The sequence below is a fragment of the Ixodes scapularis genome, unplaced genomic scaffold (assembly GCF_016920785.2).
Source record: "Ixodes scapularis isolate PalLabHiFi unplaced genomic scaffold, ASM1692078v2 PGA_scaffold1__304_contigs__length_218370807, whole genome shotgun sequence".
Lineage (NCBI taxonomy): Eukaryota > Metazoa > Arthropoda > Arachnida > Ixodida > Ixodidae > Ixodes > Ixodes scapularis.
Window position 1 is genome coordinate 156,430,578 of NW_024609846.1, and position 22,942 is coordinate 156,453,519.

The 22,942-nt window shown below is 45.2% G+C and overlaps 1 protein-coding gene across 1 annotated transcript in view; it reads left to right on the plus strand.

Annotated features, from left to right (window-relative positions):
• Positions 1–138: 138 nt before the first annotated feature.
• The window catches only part of LOC120843602 (transport and Golgi organization protein 2 homolog), a gene marked incomplete at its 3' end in the record, with an annotated part of 28,600 nt that continues 5,796 nt past the window's right edge, over positions 139–22,942 (plus strand). Inside the window, 3 exon segments of the mRNA XM_040215018.3 lie at positions 139–341; positions 637–779; positions 15,541–15,666. Coding sequence (XP_040070952.2) covers positions 638–779; positions 15,541–15,666 — 268 coding nt within the window.

Genomic DNA, 22,942 nt, shown 5'->3' on the forward strand with positions numbered 1-22,942 from the left:
AGTTAGGTAGTTTAATTTACAATTCACTTATAAACCATGAGACATTTTGTATTACTGTCGGGGGGCCCCCGAGAGGAGAAAGGTCACTGACCTACTTTTGTTTTTATAGTCACGTGACAATTTGTCGCGACCTCTACCGTCCGCATTTAGAAACTCCCTCGCACGCAGATGTTGCCTGATGTTGCCTTGTTTTTGAAAACCGCGTCTACCGCGAGGGGGAAAAACGCACCGCTAAATGTGGAACGTTATTCGTCTCTTCCAACACGTTGAGTCGGACGAGTCTTTTGCGGTGTGCCAGTGTGCCGTGTGACAGTGTTCCCAAAGCCTAGATCGTTTCTCACGTAAGTCTGATTCGTCCGCTTTCTGTTCTTACCGTTAGACGCATTCCACTTACTGTAGTCCACTTGTACTCCCAGAAAAAAGAAAAGCACAAAGTTGCGTGTCTCGCTCGCTCGTACGGTGTTCTCGTGTTTACGCAAAGCCCCGTCAGCTGTTTTCGATAAGGTCCGATTGCTTCATATTGGCGAGCGTTTATGTTCAGCATAGCGGCTGCCCTTGATCAAGCCGGTCTTCGTTGACTCCCAAAGATGCATCCCTTCGGCGTTGTCCTTTTATGTTGTGTTTGTTTCGTTTTAGAATGTGTCTGCTGTTCATCTACACGAACCCCGACGCCGAGGGCGACGGCTACAGTCTCGTGCTGGTGAACGTGAGGGACGAGTTTTTCCACCGTCCCACCAAACCGGCTGATTTCTGGGAGAATGCGCCTCACATCATCGGAGGTAAGGACCGTAGATCTTGCGATCAACGTACTTTTTCTGACCTGCACTGGTCGCGCAGCTTGGGAGACAGAACGCCACAGTAATCCGCACGTTCACTGCGGACACGAATGCTGGCTATGTTTCCTGCGGACGTCGGCGTCTTTTTATCCTAATCTTCCTAATCTTATCCAAACGACTCACACTTTGCCGGACCACAAAGATTTCACGAGAAATCGGGAGTGCTGTGCTGTCATGAACTGCACTACCGGTGCCACTGCAAGGAATAAATTAATTTGTGTATATCATTTAGATAGTCCATTCTTACAAAAGTTGTGACAAACCTTAAAATATTTCAGCTTTTTGAATATTTCACAAAGGATGGTTATTGTTCGCCTATACTCCATTCCAACGTAGCTTGGCGAACGGCGAAAGCTGTTGCAGCTGTGAGCCCATCGGAGCGACGGTGTGCTGTACGTGACAGCAGTCCACAGGAAGAGTGTGCATAGAGTTAATATAATAATTCAGGGGGACAGGTCCCACGCACATTTCGGCCGTTTTGAAGTGACTTGACATAGACATTGGTGGTCCCAGTGAGCCTATATTGCTAGTGACACTTTAGGATGCACAAAGGAGCGGCGAAGCGCCACTTGTAAGGTCTGCACCTAGTAACACCGTAGTTGTTTCCTAGCTTTATTATGCACCAGTACACTGACGTTGCGCAATACACCAAAAGAAATAAAGTTGACCAGCATCCAAACAGTTCCACTCGTGGCAGCTAAACGAATGTGCACCTAATCTTTCACCTACCCTTTTTCATCTGCTTTTTTTTTTTTCATATTTTCTGTCGCTCCCTTTCTCATTCTTTCTCTTAGAGCCACCAATGACAGCACTTATAATTTGCCATGTTCTGCTCTCGTCTTTACCGTTCCTGAGAGTGCGCTCGAGGGTACATTGTCGCTCAGCGACCCCGGAAGTGTATTTTACAGGGGGGGGGGGAAGGCTAGAGGTTGAAATAAAAAAAAAAAAAAAGTGCCGGGGGGGGGGGGGGGGGGGGGGGGGGGGAAAGAGGAGAGGGAGGGAGGGAGGGAGAAAAAAAAATTTTCATTGAAAAAGAAAAAAAAAAAAAAAAGAACATTACAAATATTTTACTGTTCATAGAAGGTTTATTATCCCTACCTATACGGTGTGTCCATACATTCAGACTAGGACCAGTACGCCTCTTTAAAGTCACGAACATTCCAAACCGATATCGTTTCATGACCCCTTTATTTACTGACTTTTTTCAATTCATTTATTTACTCTCATCTTACATATGGGGAGTGTAACAATAAAGCAAAACATACAGCAAAGTAATCTTGGTGGTTAAAGTCAGGGCCGTACCCAGAAAAAAATTTCAGGGGGGGGGGGTGGGTTTCGGGGAAAACGGCGGCCATTTTGAAAATGTTTATTGTCTTATTTTCGCCTATGAATCATGTGCATCAGTGGCATATAATGGAGAGCTATAGCAAACCGGAGAACCGGTCCCGGTTTGGTACCCGGTAGCCGACCGGCGCCACTGCGCATGCGCAGAGGTGGAGATTAAAATCGGCTGGCTGCAAGTGCACCGACCAGGGCCGTACACAGAAACAAGTTTCGGGGGGGGGGGGGGGGGGGGGGTCAGAACCCCCTAACCCCCCCCCTGGTTACGGCCCTGGTTAAAGTATTTAGGGCTCAAACCGCCTCGTCCACCCTCTTCTAATAACTGAACTCTCGTGTCCCAAACTAACAGACTTCTGCATACAAATAGTAAAAGAAATAATAAGGAATGAATGCAATTGTAATATAGCGACCACTGTCATTTTGGGCACATTCACGGGCATCTCGCATGAAGATCAAGGAGGTATTTTTAAACTCCTCTCCTACTTGCTGTCTGTTTTAAAGGTAAAATGTTTCAATAAATTTTGTAAATGGTCTTATTTTTTCTAAGTTCACAAAGTTTAGAGCTTTGCAGCCATTTAGACGTATTACTCTAAGCCAGGGGTGGCCAGGCTGACCCGGCCTAAAAGCCGCAAACAAAACCACTAACTTCCAAAAACCGCCTAAAAAAAGGGGGGGGGGGGTCCAAACGTTTTTTAGACCAATAAATAAAATTTGAACTACTTTAGGTCTATCCAAGTCAAAAGCAGTTCAACTGTACGTATGGTAGCGGTAGCACAGGACCAAACCGCAACCTGTCTCGATTTAAAACTCATTCCTTTTCTCTTCTTGGGGAAGTGGTCGGGAGGGAGGCGGGAAACGGGGGGGGGGTTAGGTACACTATGAAGCCACGAGCCGCACTTTAACAGGCAAAGAGCAACAGCTTGGCCACCCCTGCTCTAAGCTAAAAATAAAAAGTCATACCTCAGAGGCTCTAAAAAAAATTGCAGTGGTCATTACACTCGATGGCAGAAAAGGCGTCTCGCACTGTCAGATCAGACACGGGCTCCAGAGCAGTTGCTTGCAGTGACTGCCTCTCAAAAACTTTTGGGAGACATCTCAAGAGCCGGCTTTTTGAAACGCCTGTTTGTGGTTAGAAAGGAATGCTTCGGAAGGTTCACCGATATTTCTTTTTGCGTGTTTTAAACTTGTCGTTTCGGAGGAAGCTTTCCATATGGAGCTACACTAAAAGACCAAAAATACATAAAAAAGATAATGTGTAGCATGTATGTTGCTCGTGTAGCCTTCGGCAACACTTGCTTGCCTTCCAACGCACTATTGTCCGTACAACGCATCGAGGGGGCCCCAGTACAACAGAGGACTCCGTGGCCGTCCTTCCGTCTGGTTTCAATTAGAAGAGACATCAAAGGGACCGCCAGCGTCGACAGCTTTGCTCCCTCCTACAAAGAGGGTGGGAGGCAACGCTTACATTTTGTTGCTCTAGCACAGTTTTTTACAACGAGCTCACAAACACACGTCTAAAGAGGGTAACTTTGTAACATCCCTGTTTTCCCGTTGAAAAAAAAAAAAAAAGGGGGGGGGGGGAGGGCTGGGTGGGTGAGGGGGGGAGGGGGGGGGGGGGGGGCGAATGGCACGACGTCAGAAAGCCATGGCCTAGAGGCTCCTCTGAGTTTTGTTCCACTTTTAGGTCTGAGCTATTCTAAACTAAAACCGACTAGCATTTTTCCGCCCGAATTTCCGGGGACCAGCACGGGGCCACCCGGGGCCCTGGGCTGCAGCCCCCTCAGCCCGTACCTTAATTCGGCCCTGGGGGAGAGGGAGGCCATGAGCCAAATGCATGGACAATAGGCTCAGCCTATTGTCCAGCGCCCCCTGAAAATGACAGAGGGGGCTCCAGCCCCCGTTGCCCCCCCCCCCCCCCACCCGCCCCCCGGGTTCCGGGGTCCCTGTTATTCGCATATACTCCATTCCAACGTAGCTTGGCGAACGGTGAAAGCTGGTTGCAGCTGTGAGCCCATCAGAGCGACGGTGTGCGGAACGTGACAGCAGTCCACGGGAAGAGTGCGCATAGAGTTAATATAATAATTCAGGGGGACAGACAAGTCCCACGCGCATTTCGGCTGTTTTGAAGTGGCGGGACATAGACATGGGACATTGGTGGTCCCAGTGAGCCTATATTGCTAGCGACACTTTAGGATGCACAAAGGAGCGGCAAAACGCCACTTGTAAGGTCTGCACCTAGTAGCACCCCAGTTGTTTCCTAGCTTTATTATGCACCAGTACACTGACGTCGCGCAGTACACAAAAAGAAATAAAGTTGACAAGCATCCAAACAATTCCACTCGTGGCAGCTAAACGAATGTGCACCTAATCTTTCACCTACACTTTCTCATCTGCTTTTTTTTCTCCATATTTTCTGTCGCTCTCTTTCTCATTCTTTCTCTTGGAGCCACCGATGTCATCACTTACAATTTGCCGTGTTCTGCTCTCGTCTTTACTATTCCTGGGAGTGCGCTCGAGGGTACATTGTTGCGTGCCTCACTCATCGCTCTCATTGGCTTGCAAGGGCCCTCATTTTAGCCGTTTTTCAAGTAATTCCATAGTGGTGTACAACACATATCATTCAATATCTTGCGGTGACAATTTTTGGAGCAGCAGTACTCCCAGAGAGCTTCAATGAAAACTCAAATTATCTCGAGTGCATAACTTGAAGAGCATATTCTTTGGCTCAGTTCCTTGATTATTACAGGTAATGCATTCCCGTAGTGTTGAATAGAAATACAGATAGATCACGTATTGAAGTTATCTACCAATCAAGTTGAGTTGTTTTCTTATAAAGCCAACATGAGGCATCACTTAATTTTCAAATATCGAACCCGGGTAAGTGATGTGTCTACAAAGAGATTTGAATGTACATGCTCATACTTGTTTTAGCATTCACTTTGAAGTTGATTGAAACAGCAAAGTGTGCAACAAATTGTGGACATGTGTTTTTACGAAAGGTTAGGCAGCAATATAAAAAAAGAGACCAACAAATTAAAAGATGTTGACCCACCCTGCTGTTGCCTCATCATGTTTGAAATTGGTCATAGCAAACATTCTTTTGTTATTCCTGATTATGTCTGAAACTTCATGAGTGTTGCTAGGTTACAGTAGAATTGGGTGAATTATTGCACTTATATATCTGTGTATGGCAGATAGGATACATGCTTTTTAGTGTCTTTTTTTTTTTTTTACATGAGTTATCTAATAAATTAACATTCACCTAAAAAAAAAAATTTGTTTATTTATTTGGATTTTTAAGGGGTGGCAAGACTCGGACAGATAAAATGAGTAAAATTGGGGGAAAATTACTGAATGGAAGCAAAGAGCAGTGTACCAAAGCAAATAGAAATAGTGCCGAATGGAAATCCCGGCTTCATTTCGTTGTTTTGCCCTTTGTGTTCTCCCATCCTCAGATATGCAGTGCTACTTTGATCGGTATCTGCACTAATATTGGTTCTAGTGCTTAAATTCAAAATGCTGGGAATACAGTAATAATTACTGTAGTGGCAAACAGCAAATCCAGTTTTTTTTGTTTCTGGTTTTCCCTGCCTAGGATTTCTTAAAAGTAAGATTTGCTATAGATTTGTCATTTTGTAGGTACTAAATCCCAATCTCAAACTCTTTATTTCTCTTCATTTGGAGAGAAATATGATTATGGGTTGTCTTTATTCTATCTCTCAGTTGTAAACTAAAAGCAGTTACTGGTACTTTCATTCGTCTGAAGTGTGAAAGAGTGTGACAACATACGAGACACTCTGGGACATTTCATTTTCGCCTCTGGTTCTGGTGAGTAATTCACAAGCTTGTACATCTGTTTTTCAAAATTAGCATTCTTTTTGCTTTTGGAATATTTTTTTTTTTATGGTTTCAATCATATTCTTTTTCGGAAGCGCAGGGTCAGAGCCCAGAACAGCTTTGACAGTGATTTTGTGGCACGTGGGTGGCATGGCACGTGGGTGCACAACGGATATGACTCACTTGGATGGCAGTATAATTTATTGCCTTCCGGTGGCACAGATTGGAATAGCTTTTTTTTTTTTTTATTTGTTTATTTTATTTGGATAACTTCACTCTGTCAGACTCAGTAACTGTGCAGACACAATGAAAAATTGAAGTATGCAGGATATGCCACTCATAAGGCCAGTCCAAAAATCGGCTAGTTTGGTACATAATTTTTCGGAGATCAACTTGATATTGTTAAAAAGAAATATGAAGCAAAATATACTGCTAAATAATGACAAAAATCTTGCAATTGCAAAAATAGAAAAACGGCATTTTCTGCTGATATTCCCTGTGTCATCAGGTAACTCATTGAACTGCCTGGTGGTACTGGCAAAAAATAATATAGTATTCATCTTTTTGATTTTTAATAGCTGTGAGGCCTTCCTTGTGAAAATCTAGCTGCCTTGGTTTGTATGTTGATTGATGTGCAGAGTGTTTTTTAAAGTAAATAATCAAAACAAGATACTGGAAATAAAGAAATTATTTCTTTAGAATAGTGTTATTGACCAGGATAGACGCAAAGGCACAAGTACACAGAGAGAATTAGTGGCTTAATTAACTGAAATATGCTGATTAACTTTCTATTTTTTTTTACTGGCATATCTCAATTGTAGACTTGTAGCACGTTGTTAGTAAGGACTAGACGAGTTAATAGATTTTAGAAAATAAATTTGTGGAGTTATTACGTGGCAAAATGGGCTCAGGTGTACCATATTGCTCTTTCCTGCGTGCCCATCGTACCAGTGCCATCCAAGCGGGGGGTGTCTCCTTTATATTTGCACACGGTACTATTGCCTGCTATTGCACATTCATGTAACAAGAGCGCCGAATTTGAGACCCAACGTAAGAATCAACGAATAAGAAGAGACAAGACGATGAGATGTCAGATTTAGTGAATAGCGTTAGAGGAAAATGATGTCAGCATCAAGCATTGTTCTTTATGCACATTGGTTTCTACAGAGAGAGCTGCACGAATGCAGGGCCATTTAAGAATTATGTTGCCCCAGCGGCAGCATTTTTGGAGGAGCTAGGCAAGCAGACCTCGCTTTGAGTAGCTGCGAAGAGGGTCCGCGGAGCGTCGAGAAAGTTCCCCTCTCGACTCGTAAAACTTTCTGTGTATTATTCCCTTCCCCGTACATAAAGTTATTTACTCTCCATCTTCAACTGACTTGACCTCAACAACATCAGCGAAGTCATCAAGACTTTGCGACACCTCGTGAAGAAAGGACCACCACCATCAACATTTTCTACCACTCAAAAGAATTTTTTTTTTCATCTACCAGTTTATCTGGGTTATATCAATGATTGGCTACAAATCTTCAGTTGGGGATCACATATTTCAGAAAAAAGTTTGATGTATCAGTGTACCGTGTGAGCCCACATAGGTGCATTAATTTTAATTCAATCAATTGGCTCTAAAAGAAAAAAAACACATAAAACTATTTTTTTCTGGTCTGTAAGATGCAGTACCCTATAAACAGCTGTTTTCGGAACAAAAGTTGCTAGCTTCATCACAACGCTTGATTAAAAGTTTGCAAGTTTCATTGAAAAGCCCTCATATGTGTATAATGGTCGCAATATCTGCAAAAGCAAGTTTCAAAATCGTCCTATCTAGCGACGCAAATTCCTAACTATGCACGACCGCTGGACGTGGTTACGTATGCCGCTACAAGCAAGGCGGCAGCCGTCATTAGGAGTTTTACGGTAACGCAGGCCAGTACGCTGGATCGCTTGCCTCGCACATTTCCAGGTGCGCTTTTTTTGCAGCGCGGCACTGTGCAAGCAGAAAATAGATGATAACCTTGGAAACATAATGAGATTTTTTGTTTTGCTGCACAACTTCAGCTGTCAACAAAAATTTATGTGTATCAACCACAATTTGTTTAAGAGGATATCGCAGCTCCCAAGCCCTATGCAATTCCAATGGCAACTTTTTGATATTTTTTCTCAGCAACCACCGAACACATTGAATTGGGAAGGGTTATATTAGAAAGATGATAAAAAAACTGAGTAATATTGTGGCGCTAAATTTCCCGTTCTATATGTTAAAATTGTTTCACGGGAACTTAAACTTGCTTGTAAAGGCCCTTTTTTCGTTCCGTTCTTCATGAACATTTAAAAATAAACCAGGGCCTAAATACATATTCAGGCGTCACAATATTGAAAACCAAGACTTTTTGAATATATCTCTTACAAGATCATTTTGCCACAGATTCTCATTGTGGTAAAATTTAACTAAGTTTGTGGCCCATAAAAATGCCAGAAATCCAGCTGTCAGCTGGCACCATCTATGAGCATGTCGCTAATACTACCTCTTGAAATTGCGCAGTGTGTTATAGCGCCCCGGACTACTTACACCTTCAAAGTCGTCGGGTTGACGGTCGGGATTTTGAGGGAGAGTGCCTCTCAAAGCTTTCTTTCTTTCTTTTTTTGGCGGGCGAAGATATTTTGCGGATTATCGCGATAGTGAGCAGTAGGTTGTCCATCGCCCGAGCGCGTCCTTCGGAGAATGTTCCATTCTTTATTGGTGTTTTGGGGTCGCACAAATGCGAGTGAAAGGTTTCTTGTTTTTCCTTTTTTGTCCGGCGGCGAAGATATTTTGCGGTGGGTGTTAGTCATTAGTTTTCAATTGCCAGAGCGCGTCATTGGTACAATGTTCCATTCTTTGTTGGCGTTTTGGGTCACGAAAATGGGGGTGAAAGATTTCACGCTTCAAGGGGTCCTCGCATGAGTCCTGAAGTTACCAAATGCAGGCAGACAAAAGCTACCGAAGCATCAAAGGGTCGATACTATCTTACCACTTCTTTCTGTTCGAAGTAATAGAGGTGATTTGATTTGGCGATTTCAAATATTTCAAATTTGAGCCCGCGAAAATTAAGTTGTTTACAGTATATACAAAATTTGTATATTACAGACACCAATAGCAACGAAGAAGCAGAAGTCCACAGTTATGTAGGATGGGAACAAATAATGCAGTGATAGACACATATTTTTTCTATGAAGACATTGCCTCAACGTTGAATTCTATAACGAAGTGACCCTGTCCTTGCACCCGACGACCACAGAAGCCCCCAAATTGTGTCAGGACCCATTCGCTCAAAAAATCATAAGTTACTACAAAAAAAAAAATACGGAAAAGATTGTTACTATTATTCATATACCAAAAGAATGCCATTTCCGAAAACAAAAATCGTAGGTGAGTTTCCACCGCATTCATCAAGAGGCCGGTGAGCTTTTCTCCGCATCGGTCGGTTTTGCGGTGAGATTTTCTTCTATTAGCTTTTTTCCGAGATTCGTGACTTTGGCATAGACCTGCATCTTTTTTTTTTTTTATATCGGAACCGCAAAAAATTGCACGTGCCTGAAAGACGATGCCAGTTTTCAGTCATCATATTTTCACAAAGCGAGGCATCCGAGGTTCTGTTGCACACTAGATCAACCGCACCTGGGACCAGATATCTCACCGAACGCCGTTTCACTGAATGCATCATAAGTTTCTGCCAATAATATCTGAAAATTTATACTTTCTTTGAAATCATTGAACCTTGCAAACTATGAAGTAATTTCTCATTGTCCTCTCGTACGACTGACGCTTAGATGGCACGACGGAGGACACGCCTGGAGTTGTAACCAAGCGGATAAATTCGGGGTTTCCACCACCTCTCCCCCCTCCACCAGCCCCAAACTTTTTTTTTTTTTTTTTTGGTTAGCAATGTTGGTTAGCTTAGAGGTCAACATCGCCATTTTCAAAAGAATGAAATTTTAGAATTTTTTTGGCTCCAAAGACTCATGTTCCCCCTTGAAAATATATGTGACGATTGAGCAAAATATTGTTTGGCTAGTCTTCGGACACCATAATAAATTGCCTGGCAAAAAATAAAACATAAATTTTGGAGGGTGTCAGTGTTCCTTTAAGTGCGTGCTCCCAGTGCTCGAGATAACTGAAGTCATACAGATGGGTATGTGCACGTGGGGCACAAAGATCCATTGTGAGAGATAGCGCAATAAACAGAGCCACCATGGCTACGAGCACGCACACATAGCTGTCTTTGAAAAGACTTTATTCGGGTGTGGCATACGAGCAATAATAGAATTTGGGTGCTCTCTTTTTTCAGGTGTCCCATTTTTTCCTTCCCGAGGGATTCCATTGTTGTTTTACTGGGCAATCGCTATAAAACGACAGGGAGGGAGGGGAACACTTCAGAAAACCAAATATACGAGGCTAGGCTCGAAGCGTCTCAGACAGCCTGGCTACCTCTCGAATGTTGCTGGTAGCCGCTGCTTGTTGCAACAAGCCGTTCATCGTAATTTTGCTTTCAACGTCAACAAAAGGCCTCCGAGGAGAAAACCTCATGTCAAAGGCTGCCACTGCCGACGAAGCAAACATTCTCCACCGCTGCTGCTGAAGACGCGGTAAGGGAGGCAGTCGTCGGCATGGGCATCGCAACACTGGCAGCAATGGCATGGTAACCAACTCCGTCGGCGGCATAAACTGCATCGCCAATGAAGATGTGACAAGTGACTTCGTCGCCAATGTAAACAGCGTCGCCAACAAAAATGCAACCACCAACTCAATAGCCGATGTAAACCGCATCACCAACAAGGACGCACAAGCGACCCAGTCGCCATTGCGGACAGTGTTTCAAACGAAATGCGACAACTAGCTCGATCACCAACGAAAAAAAAAGTTGCTGTTTAGAGCAAAGATGCCTCCAACTAACTTTCACTCCAAACTGCGTCGTTAATTTTAGTCGCTCGTCTTGTGGGCGACATAGCAGTCGTTTACTTTATCTGTAGTGCACAAACTTGCAGTGTCAAGAAGTCTATTGGTCCACGGTAGTGAATCGGGGCCAGCGGCGCTGATGCTCGTGACCGCGTAGGCATGCATCTTGGTGACTGTACCTTTCTCGATCATAGTGACCAGTCGCACTTTCGAGCACCGTCAAGGCAGCATTACAGGGGCATTTTCGGAAAGGGTCTATTCTTGTCAATGAATTGAATGAGAAATATAGCTCCCATGGGGAATTTCTGGAGTTAAGGCCCATACTTATTAAAAAAAATGCACCTCACACCGTTCTATCAAATGCACCAACGAAAATTTAAAAAGAAATAACACAACTTATAAATTGGAAAATATGGTATGCCCTTTGAAGTAAAACATAAATTGGGTAGTGTCTCGACACCCCACTCATTCGCCTCGCATGAAAAAATTAATATTTTTTTTTGGTGTGTCGGTGGCTGGCCTTTTAATTGAGGCTGTGTGAACTCCAGGTAGCCAGGTGAAAGTTGTGGGACGAACTCTTTGCTCTCTAACAATTTTTGCCCTTTGTGCTCGTAGTTCAGGAAACATTTCGCAGGAGGACTAGAATTTTGTCTTGTGGAGTACCTTGCATATTTAAAAAAAGCAGCAAACATCTCATGCTGTTTAAAAAAAAGACTGAAGACAATTTCAGAATTTTTGTAGTGATTGGATTGTTTCTTTTCACTGGAAGGTAACACAAAATGTTGGGGTAGCGGTATTTTTACAAAATATTTGGACCAAGCATTTTTTTAAAGAGTGCTTTGAAAAAAAACAAATTTTTTGTACCTTATTATTGCCAGACCAAAATTACTGCCTCGGTGACATGTGTGGGTGATATTTGTTGAAAGTCCTCCAGCTGCAACAAGTGTGAACTAGCACCTGGTTTTTCTAGCTTGACTACTTGTGTGGTTTTAGCATTTGTCGGAAGTGCAAGTTTGGAGTAAAGAAATTTACTGTAAAGGGGAACTCTACCGATTTTTTGGTACTAGACTTCGATTTGGCTGGAAATTTGCAGACCGCATCAGTAACCATATCTCACCTAATAACCAAAATATTAGTAAAAAAAAAATTTCCGTGAAGTTATTGAATTTTGAAGTTACGCCAGCCGCTAGGGTTCCAGGAGGCGACTCTCTACTGGCAACAATGAAAAATCCCTACTTTTCCCTACTTGCGTACATTGCTGGTGGGCAGGTGGACAAGTGACTCAGGCAGCCGCGAAATGGCATTCCGGGTGCCAACGATTGAGATTTTTTTTCGCAGGTTTAAGGTAGCAAGTTCCGTTGCAATGGGTAGCAATCTTGTGCTCCGCGATAGATTGTAGAAACAGTGCCAAGAATAAGCTTCTTTTTTTTTCTTTACCCTTGTTTTCGTGGGAGAAAAAAAAATGCATTCCCCGGCAGCAATGGAGGCCGGCCACGTCAAGGTGCTTTTGCGCAAGCTGTGTGCCAAGAGAACTAGTGTCACGTGAAATACTTTCACTTTTGCTCGGAATACTTTATAGCCGCATGCTGCAAGTTGAGTATCCTTCAGCAGCTGGAACAGCTTCAAGAGCGGCAAGCGCAGACTCAAGCCGGCAGTGACCACTACGACATCCGTCCAAAGAAGAGCGCTAATAACATCGAGAAAAATTTTACATAATCTAGCACTATAGCTGACATTTTGCACAGTCACATTTGTTATTCACAATTGCTTCAGTGATTTATTTTTATTTTTTATGAACACTATATCTGTTTCGTACGTCGAATCTAGCTTGGGCTACTCTTGAAGTTCCCCTCACGCAGCCGATATGTTGAAGACGAGAAGTGAAACGTCTAAACAAAGTTCAAGTCTGAATTTAGACACGACTTTCGACATATTGCTATTCCTGTCTGCTATTACAGAAATTTATGGAGCAGGTGTTGAGCTCCATCAAAACAAAAACTCAAGCAGTTTTTGAGTTTTTGTTTTGATGATGACAACTGAATCTAGACGCCCTAAGTATCTTTAAAAACCAAAAAAATATAGTCATACAGTGATTATGTTTTTAATAAAATGTAATTGAAGGCCACCAACTCTCGGACCCATCCAAAAACGAAACCACTCTCATTGGTCACCGCTCGCATATCAAAACGATCTCGGGCCAATGGCGTTGGACGACGCTCCGTCGCGCAGTGATCCCGAGGTTCGAGATAGCCGCATCGGTCGAACTTTTTTGTCATTTGAGCTTTGATCATGGCAGAGTTTTCTACGCTCGTGGACCTGACGCCGTTAGAGGTTGAAATTCTTCGGCGGACAGCCGACCTGGGGATGATTTCCTATGACGCCACTCCGACGTGCGATGTGGACGATAGCAGCGCTTTGGAGTTGTGTTCGGGTTCCGAGGACGAATAAGGAACCCGGGTTTCTTGTTTGTGAAACGATAATTGCAGTATGGCATATTCTAAACTAGAGCTATTTTACATCTTGTGAAATTATCATGCACAACATATCTAAATGAACTGAAAATTGTTTTTTTAGCGAAACTTTACAAAGGCCACCAAAATTTTCAAACATATAATTTGATTGGTCGGCGCAGGAACAGAAAAGAGTCCGCACATATTTTATTCCTGCATGATTAATAGGCGGTTCTGCCTTCTAAAACTGAAGATACTCATTCACTGACACTTCCTTAATGCCATCGCACCAAAAAGTAGCTTCCCCCAAAAACCACTTGAGTGCCCCTTTAATATACAATAGAGACTTTGCCTGGTTTATCAAATGGTTGGTGTGCAATATTCTCTGCAGAAGAAGTTAGGAAAACATCTATTGTATTGCTGAGAAATTTTATATAGGGCTGAACAGTTTTTTTACACCATGAAAATATTAATGTCGTTGAGGGGGGGCATGCAAATTTACAGCTGATGGAAACTGTGCTAGACGAAAACTTAAAAAAAGAAAAGAAATCTTATATATAATTACCCTTTCTGATGTGCTCTTGTGGATGGGTGTTTGAACGTGTTGCATTCTACTTCAAAAATAAAAAAAAGTAAAAATAGGGGATCCATATTTCTTTTAGTAACTTTTGTTAACTTATTTTGAATTAAAAGTTTATGATGTCTTCCTGTACCTTACACACTATCGTATCTTGAAGCAAATAATCTTTATTTGAAAATGAACAGTGTAATTATGTATTTTTTACGCATTCCATTGCACTTTGATGTTTGGCTTGGTGGTTGCAGAGTTCTTTTAATTGTCATTTTAACACAATCTTCATGATCACTAACCTGCCATCCTATCTACATGAATGCAGTTCATTCCATTCTATACATTGCATTGTTTACGAGAGTCACAGTCTACATTTGTTAGGTCCCAGACCAGCACGCACATGTTTGTCGTTTTGGAAGGCAAGCAAATTACGTACCACACGCACCAACCCTGAAAATGGCATCGACCAGAAGCGCTTTTCAGAAATGGTCCATAGGGATCTTTTGTTAAATTACTTAAGCACCAAAGAGCATATTCATGCCACAAGAGTAGTTTACACGTGATGGCATCTGCAACACTAACTTTTCTAAAGAAAATCTAAAACACATTCCTTCAGGTTATACGAGCGTGTGGGGCATCTGTACCCACATTCCGAGCATTTTTCCTGGTGCTTTGGCAATTTGTCAAAAAATGTATTGCGTGACCCTTTGACCTTTCTTCACCAGCCATTTTCTAATAAAAAGAAAATGGATTTACTAGTGATATCACGAAACTAGCGAGCCGCGGCTTGAGCGTACCGAGTTGCAAAAACGGTTTTATAAAAATTCCAACTGGACCTGTTTTTTTTTTTGTTTTTTTTTGCTTTCTCATAGTTCAGCACATAGACCAAGGTCATACTTTGTGCAAATATAGATAATTATCAACTTCAAATAGCATGAACGCCCAGATTTTCTCGCTGTTAGATGCGAGAAGGGCGGGCATGAGCGCATCCGATTGCCGGCCACGCTCCTCGCTGCCCACCAGTGACGTCAAGCTTGGGTGGCGGGGAAAACTGGGGAAAAACTAGGGAGAACGATCTTGCAGTTTCGGCAGCAAACAAAATATCACTTTTTTAATTAACCAGAGTGAATCTGGGAGAACGAGATAGCATTTCGGAATCAGGAAGCCATCTGCATTCAGATTATGCCTTTGGATTAGGTAGCTAAAAAAATCGGCGCAGTTTCCCTTTAAGAGAGCAAGTAACTTTCTATTGTTGAGGTTCCAGCAAAGATGTACGAGCTGTGATTGCCCATTGAAAATTTGTGCGGAATGTCAGGGCTTGCTTACGTTTTAATAATAAAGAAAAATACTCTTTTCTTTATTCTTCTCATTTTTCCTCAATGTTGTACACAATTTCTATACTTGTTTCAATGCTCTAAAAAGTATTCTGAACTTTTTCTTTCTTTATTGTTACCAAAGCGATACAAATGACAACCACCTAGTGACCAGGATTCATAGCCAGTGCCTAGTGACGGATCCTTTAAAAAAATACAATGCAAAACAAAAAGACTTCTGTCTGGTTGGTATTGATTTCAGGACGAGACCAGGAGAAAGGGCGAGAAGGCGGCACCTGGCTAGCAGTCTCCAAGACCGGCCGCATAGCTGCACTTCTCAACATCCTCCAGAGGTCAAACATCATAGACGCCACCAAGAAGGGCCGAGGTAGGTCAAGCAAGTCTTCAGATACGTTGTGGTGATTGCATTCCTTTACGTCTGGGGACGGGTGCTCAAAGAGGAACCCGATGCCCGTCCCACCGTGCGGCCAACGGCTACCAGCGAGGGCAGTCTGCGCCGGGTTTGCCAGTGCCATGTCAGAAACAATGACCCCGGGATCCAACAGCGTTTATTGGGAAACGGGGGTCACCAACAAGACTCTGCGCTCGTGGCAATCTGAGGACACAAGGTGTCCGCAGCGCCTGCCGACCTGAGAGCCAAAGGGGATCGCCAGCGGAGTCATTGCCGGTAGACCGAGCTCACGCCGCTACTCAGGAGATCAAGCCAGGGCTTGATCCTTCAAAATTCAAGACCTGCATGCCGACAGCGTGGGTGCCAGTTGCGCTTACAACTACAACATCTTGAGTCGGGGGCCAGGCATCCCCCGGAACACCCGCCGTAAATGTTCAACGTTCCAGAGTTCACGATGCTCTGGCTTCCGATGCATTCCGGATGCCGTTGAACGAAACCAAAAAACTTCCTCAATGTCGGACGATCAAGGGTTCGACAGGAAGTTCTTTCAGAATACCAAGTGCCACTTACATGCAGGTGTGGATGCTCGGCAAAGTTGCTCGGTGGTGTCGCTTGGCTCATGCTGCACACTTTCGACTCATTGCGGGCCGACTTCCTGCGAAGTGGACCTGGTGACGCCGTGACATGAGTACAGGAGACAGGTGGCAAGGGTGACGCCGGTCATTGAAGTCAAATGAGTACCTCGGGGACGGTATCAGGAGGCGTTCGTGACCAGACCCGCATCGGTAAGCCTGGTTTAGATGGGCCCCTTGTTGAGGTCGGAATACAGAAGGACAACAGCGGCCATCTTGGACTCAGCCAGAAGTCAGCTTACTCCCCTTTGCCGTCCTTGGGTACACAAACTGCTGGCAGGGTCAGCGATGACGCACATCCTGCAGGCCCCGCCCTTCCGCTCAGCATGTCCCTCGCCGTTGCTTGAGCTCTGGTGGGGAACAGGGGGGCGCAAACGTCTTCCTGAATGACGGAAAGAAGTGCCCACGCAGCACCCTGCAGGCATCTTTTTGCCCTCTCCCGACCCTCAGTACGGCGAGGTCGAGGGGAGAGCTCATTGTTCTCGGTCGACACACTGACATTGAGGGGAAGCAATGGTCCCTGAGAACAGGTTATGGCCGGGTTCTCATAGTATCTGAATTCAGCAGCCTGCATACATTAACCGGCCAACTGCAGGGCGGGAGGCTCTAGTTGGAAAACAGACCACGCAATACCATTAACAGAATTAGTTGGCACTCTGTGTATGCAAACTGAAGTCGCCGGGAACTGAGCCAGCGACTCTCCGCTGCCAGCTGTGGCTGCACCAGGAGCCGGACCATGAACTGGGAAAACAACGCTTTACTAGGGATGAGCTGCACTCATCCCTAGTAAAGCGCACGAAACGAGGCAGCTAAACAACCACTCCATCTCTAGTGCATTGTGCCACTCTTACAATGCAAGGGCGTTAATCTCGGAAATAGGCAGAAGCTCAAAGGCGTCAGCAAAACCACTCTATCCAAAAAAAAAAAAAAAAACCTCGTACCAACCACAATACAGCTGGCATACAGTGCACATGCCCACAGTATGAAAACTGCTTGTGGACGCTGGCGGATGTGTGGCTTGCGGCTCCCAGAGCCTGTCTGTAGCATTACGAGCTATTTGGTGACGATAATGGCCGACGCACCCCTTGACTTTCCCTGAGAGCCCGACAACTCGGTTTCAAAGAAATGCACATATTGACAAACCCAGATTGTCCTGCTGACCCTTAAGAAGCTCCTTGCTGCTAACAGCATTCGTTGCGAGGTCAGGGGGTCAACGCAACGTGATTTCCATGGCAGAAAGGCTCTGAGGATGCCGCCAGAGGCGACAACCCTCTAGCTAGGGGGTGGGGGGTGTTGCCAGTGGAGTTGGAGGAGCTAGCAGCTGTCACACTGTGGGGTGACTATGTTGTTAGCCTCCGCCAAACATAGTATGTGCAGCAAGACACGGAAAGAGGATGAACAAATACAGTCGAACCCGTTTATAACGAACAGCAGAAAACGCTACAATCAGTTCGATATAGCAAAAACCATGCGTGCAGAGTTTTTTTTTAGCTTATCTCCCCTTCTGAATTGCTTCTCTTCGTGGGCAACGATTTTGGGATAACTTTTTTTTTTCTGTGCGTGTGTGCAGAGTGCATTTTTTAGCTTTCCCCTTTTCTCAATCGCTTCTCTTCGCTCAATTTTGTTTGCAACTTGAGCTTTTGGAATTTTCTTTCTTTCCTACTTTTTTGGGGGGGGGGGGGGGGGGGCGAAGGGACAAGCTAGAAGATGATTGTTTTCGCGTTTTTGGAAGCCTTCCCAGGGGGAAAAGGTTTGATATAGCCAATATGTTTTTTTTTTATAAAAAATACTTTTTACATGCATTTTTATTTAAATTTTTCGTGAGTTCGATATCGACAATATATCTCTGTACATGGGTTTGTTCTAAACGAGTTTCACTGGAGTGACTCACTCAAGTTTCCGGTCAGGCTCTTGGATGTGGTTTCCAAATCCGGGCATTCATAGATTCATAGGATTCGCTAAGATGGCGGAGCCTCCCAGAGGAGGCTCCGCCATCTTAGCATGGTGCGGCGGAGCAGTGCCACGATAACGCTAGGTGCCGTGGCCCCACGTTAGGTGCCATTTTGTGGGGATTACGTTTAGATCCAAGGACTGGTGCTCAAAGGAAACCCAATGCCCGTCCCACTGTGCAACCGACAGCTGCCAGTGAGGGCGGTCGCTGTGCCGGGTTCGTGAATGCCATGCCAACAACGATGAACCCGGTATCCAGCAACATTTATTGAGAAGCAGGGATCCCCAACAAGACACTGCGGTCAAGCGAGCCGTGGACACAGAGTGCTCGCAGTGTCCGCCGACCTGAGAGCCAAAGGGGTAACTGCGAGCGGAATCATCGCCGGTGGGCCGAGCTCACGCCGCTACCCGTCATCGCAGGAGTTCGGGGCCAGGTCTCTCAGCAGACAGCGTCCACTAGGTAGAGGGGACGCCAACTGTCGGAGCCAGGGGAAATGCTAGCGTCGAATCATCGCCGGTCAGACAAGCTCGTACGCCGTGACTTGACCAGTCGTCCGGAGCCCAATTCAGGGCTCCTCAACCAGACGGCCATCCACTCAGAGGAGGGCAGACTCGACTGTCCCGTGCGATCTCGCTGATCCCTCCAAAACGGGGGACGCGGGGAGGGGTGCAAGAGAGTAGGCCAGTACGTAGCAAGGCGGCATACTCCGCCCGACACGATACCGAACGAGCAGGCTCAAAGCCAGACAATTCCGGGGAGAACGCCTGCAACTTATGCCTTCTTGGGGGAGGGAAGCCGGGGGCTCCCACAGCATTGAGTGTGCAACATATCTAAAACAGAAGCAAACATTTACACTGAGAAAATTTGCGAGGATGGAGTGGCTGCACCACCCGTGACATCCCAATTCAAATAACTTGGATCGGGCCATCCTGGTGCGAGTGTAAAAATGTGTTTAAAATTGTACTAGGGTGTTTCCACGTCACTTCATATTAGGTACATTGATCGTCTGGGTCATATTTTTTATATTTTTCTTAAAAAAATACAGTATATGTGAAAGCTATGTTTTTGGGAGGAACATTAAAGGGGCCCTGCAATCCTATTTAAGCAACTACCTTTTTTGCGGTTTCCACGCCTCTTGGGGTCCGGGCAAGCCAGCGGGCACGGAGAGAGTAACTAAATATCAGTGCGTCATATTTTAACCGGCCGACGCGGAAACCACCTCCACCGACAAGGGCGACCCGCGGTACCGAAAGCGCGCAAAATGTGACGTCTTTGGTCCTAGGCTTACTACTGGTCAGAGCCGCTAAAAGCTTTTTCGTAGTCGAAATACAAAATATAAGTGGCGCGAACCGTTTCAATTATTTATAAAAGAAGTTTTTGTTCAGTATTTTAGATCAGAAAAGAAACAAATGCAGTTTATAAAGTACGGAAACAAGAAAAGACCCGTCGACATACCCGCCATCAAGCGGCGGAAAAAACGGCGCATGCTAGAAAGAACTAGTGGGATGAGGCTACGACGAACGGCCAGAGTAGAAAAGCCCCGGATGTACGCGGCGGCGCTGCGGTCGTATACCGGCTCAACGATCCGACCGGTTCCGAGCGTTCCGAAGGCCTTCGGCGCGGGCCCTGCTGGCGATTTGGCCATTTGGCGGCATGGCAGCGCGAAGTGGCTCCCGTTCTGAACTGATCTTTACCCCGTGTTTGCTGTCGTTTGTGGCCAATGAAGTGTTATGCCGAAATAGTCTTTAATCGCGCAGCAAATGCAATGCGAGCCGCCCTGGCCGCCCGCTTCACAGAGCCTATTTAACATATGCTTAAGTGGCGCCCTCTCGAGCCGTTGACCCGGAGTGCGGCAACCGTGAACGCTCAATGAGCTCACTACCCCTCCTCTAGTTCACGGCCACTCAAGTCAGGACCAACTACGTCATGAAGGAGGTTATTTTTTGCTTGTTTTTGTAATTCTAATTCGCCTATAACTTTTAAAATAAAGCGAAATTTGAGAAAAGAAAAGTTTGATTAAGTTACTACGTTCAGTGCGCTCAGGTTCAGTGCAAATTAAAACCAGTCAAAAAGTCATTGCAGGGCCCCTTTAAGCTGTATGTGAATGCCGTAGCTATTTGTTTTTTGCCAGAGGGATAAAATTGAGAAGCTCGAGGCGTGGACATTGCTGTGGTTTTGCTGTGTTACTTTGCACAGCTGTCAATTTCACACCAAAGCACGCACGTCATGATAGTTTGTTACATCATTCAGTGATGTGATTGCTGTGCCAATTGCGGTAACGGGCTAACCTTGCTACATCCTCTACATTTTGCCAAAATATAGATAATCTGCGCCAAGCCTGCACCAAAAGACCAATTTCGGTCACCTTTCAATACCGAAATTAGACTGAGTACCGAAATTGAGCATGCGTGTGTTATGTGGCGCAAGCGGCCGCCGTCTCGCGTTTCGCGGGTCTTGCCTCACATATTTTTTTAAAAATATTTTTAACGATAGATGCGGGTGTGTGCGGACGCTCCGACGCTAGCGTGCCGGGTACCAGTCATGCCAGCCTGTGAAACGAAACCACCCTTTTTACGCTGCGGGAGTTACTTTGTGAGCTGAAGCACTCGCTCCTGAAAGCAACGGGCATGGGAGAACTATATTTGGTCCCTACCTTCCAGTCACCTTGGTCGCGCGACGTCGGGTGTTGCCATTGTAGCTGCAGATATGGTGCTTTCTAAAATTGAACTAAGTATCACCACTTGTTCACCAACATTCCTGTTCTTGTTTAAATCATACGTTATTGCAGAAAACCCTCTTTAACTCAAAGACAGCTGTGTCGAAGTATTGATTATCTAGGTTTCTCTCAGTTTGCTTTCTTTCGAGAGGGATCCCGTTACGTGAAAAATCTGCCTCAGAAGAAAGTTGGTGAAGAGAAGTAAGCTGAAGCAAAGAAGGCGATGTCAGGACGCTGAACCCGCACTGCACGCTTTTTTGTCCCAGGTTCAGTTGTTGCACAAAGCGCTCCAAGAACTTTTTGACCCTGGCTCGCTATGTCTTGCATCGATGCGCTCAGATTTTTTTTTTTTTTTTACAGCGGAGCTGTTAAGGGCTAGGTTCCCCAGGATCGTGTCCGGTATGTTGACACAAACCTACCTGGACAGCTACCACCATCTATAAGCGACGGTGGCAAGCACACAACCAGTCTGGTTACTGCCGTCACTGATAGATGCCGGCAACCTTTCCAGCTGTCATGGAAGAATGGATTGTTGGGCGCGTTGGGGGAAATTCATTGTAGGAAACAGTACGAAAAATAGACGACGACGAAGAAGAAGCACACATAACGAGCGCAGCGCTCGTCACGTGTGTTTCTTCGTCTTCGTCTGTTTTGCGTGCTGTTTCCTAAGCTCTTATCAGTTTCGGTTTAGACTCGGGATGGGTTGGCCACGCGCCCTTTCGGGGAAAAGAGGCAGGCTGCGGAAGGAGCGGCGGCGTACGCAGCAGCGCGAATGGGTCCGCAACCGCCGCGAAGCCGTTGTCACCTCGACTTCCACTGCGTCCAGCGCTTCAGATTCCCTTGCCAAAGAAGAGCACATTGCTCGCTTGGAAAGCCGCCGCCAAAAACAGTATCAGCGATGTAAAGGGCGCCGGCGGGCCAACACCATGGACAACGATCGTGCCACGGAGGCAAAGCGCAAGCGGTTTGTCGTCACGTGCGTAGTGTGCGACCGACTCTGGTTCGCAAGAGACGTATCCACGATCGGCGGCGTGTTGGACGAGAAGAAGCGGGGAACGGGCGCATGCGCGTTGTGGCAGTGTATCGAGTACAGCTCCGCTGGTCTTCCTTCTTCACGAGAGTGGAAAGGCTGAACATTTTTTTTGTGTGAGTGTGTGTGTGTGTTTGCGTTTAGCTTGTACCTTGTTTGCCGGCTTGGCAAGCTTGCGCTGCTGGACTGTTTTTGTCGTATGCTCGACAGTTATATTTTGCACACAATTTTGGGAATCAGTTGGCGATGGAGCGGAATGGCATGATTTCGGTTCCGATCGAACAGCTGAGACACCTGTCGCTTCCAGTATCGAATGCGGATTCCAAGCGCATGTTTTCTCAAACTTCACAAACAAAAACTCAATTGAGAAACAAGGTGAAACTGGACATCCTTGTGGCGATTCTGAGACTAAAGTTCGGGCTGCGGCTGCAAGAAAAAACGACCTCCACATTTGACGTGCCCATCGAGCTTCTTAAAAACACCTGCCCTCAATTACTCCAGATGTGTGAGCATTTATTCACGTTGATTAAGGCTGTACATAGCCTCATTTTATCACTTCGTATGACAATTCTTTGTTGTATGTTTGCTTACTTTTGACGAAAATCTGGCACGTTGGGAACCAGTAAAACACGGTGGCAAGCGGTTTTTCGGAATCGCTTAGCAATGCCTACAGTACTGTACACTTCTGGGATGTCTCAGCAGTAAAAACACAAGCAGCGAGTTCCGTCACAACACGTCACATCAGAACACAACACAACACAAAGTGTCCTTCCTTTGTACAGCACTTAAAATTAATATTTTTTATTTTTCTAAGAATATCTGCTCCAAAACACTGTTTTGGATTCTCCAATGGCCACATTTTCTGCTCCAAAACACTGTTCTGGCTGCTCCGAAAGGTGCACCAAAATGGCTTTGGCCAATCA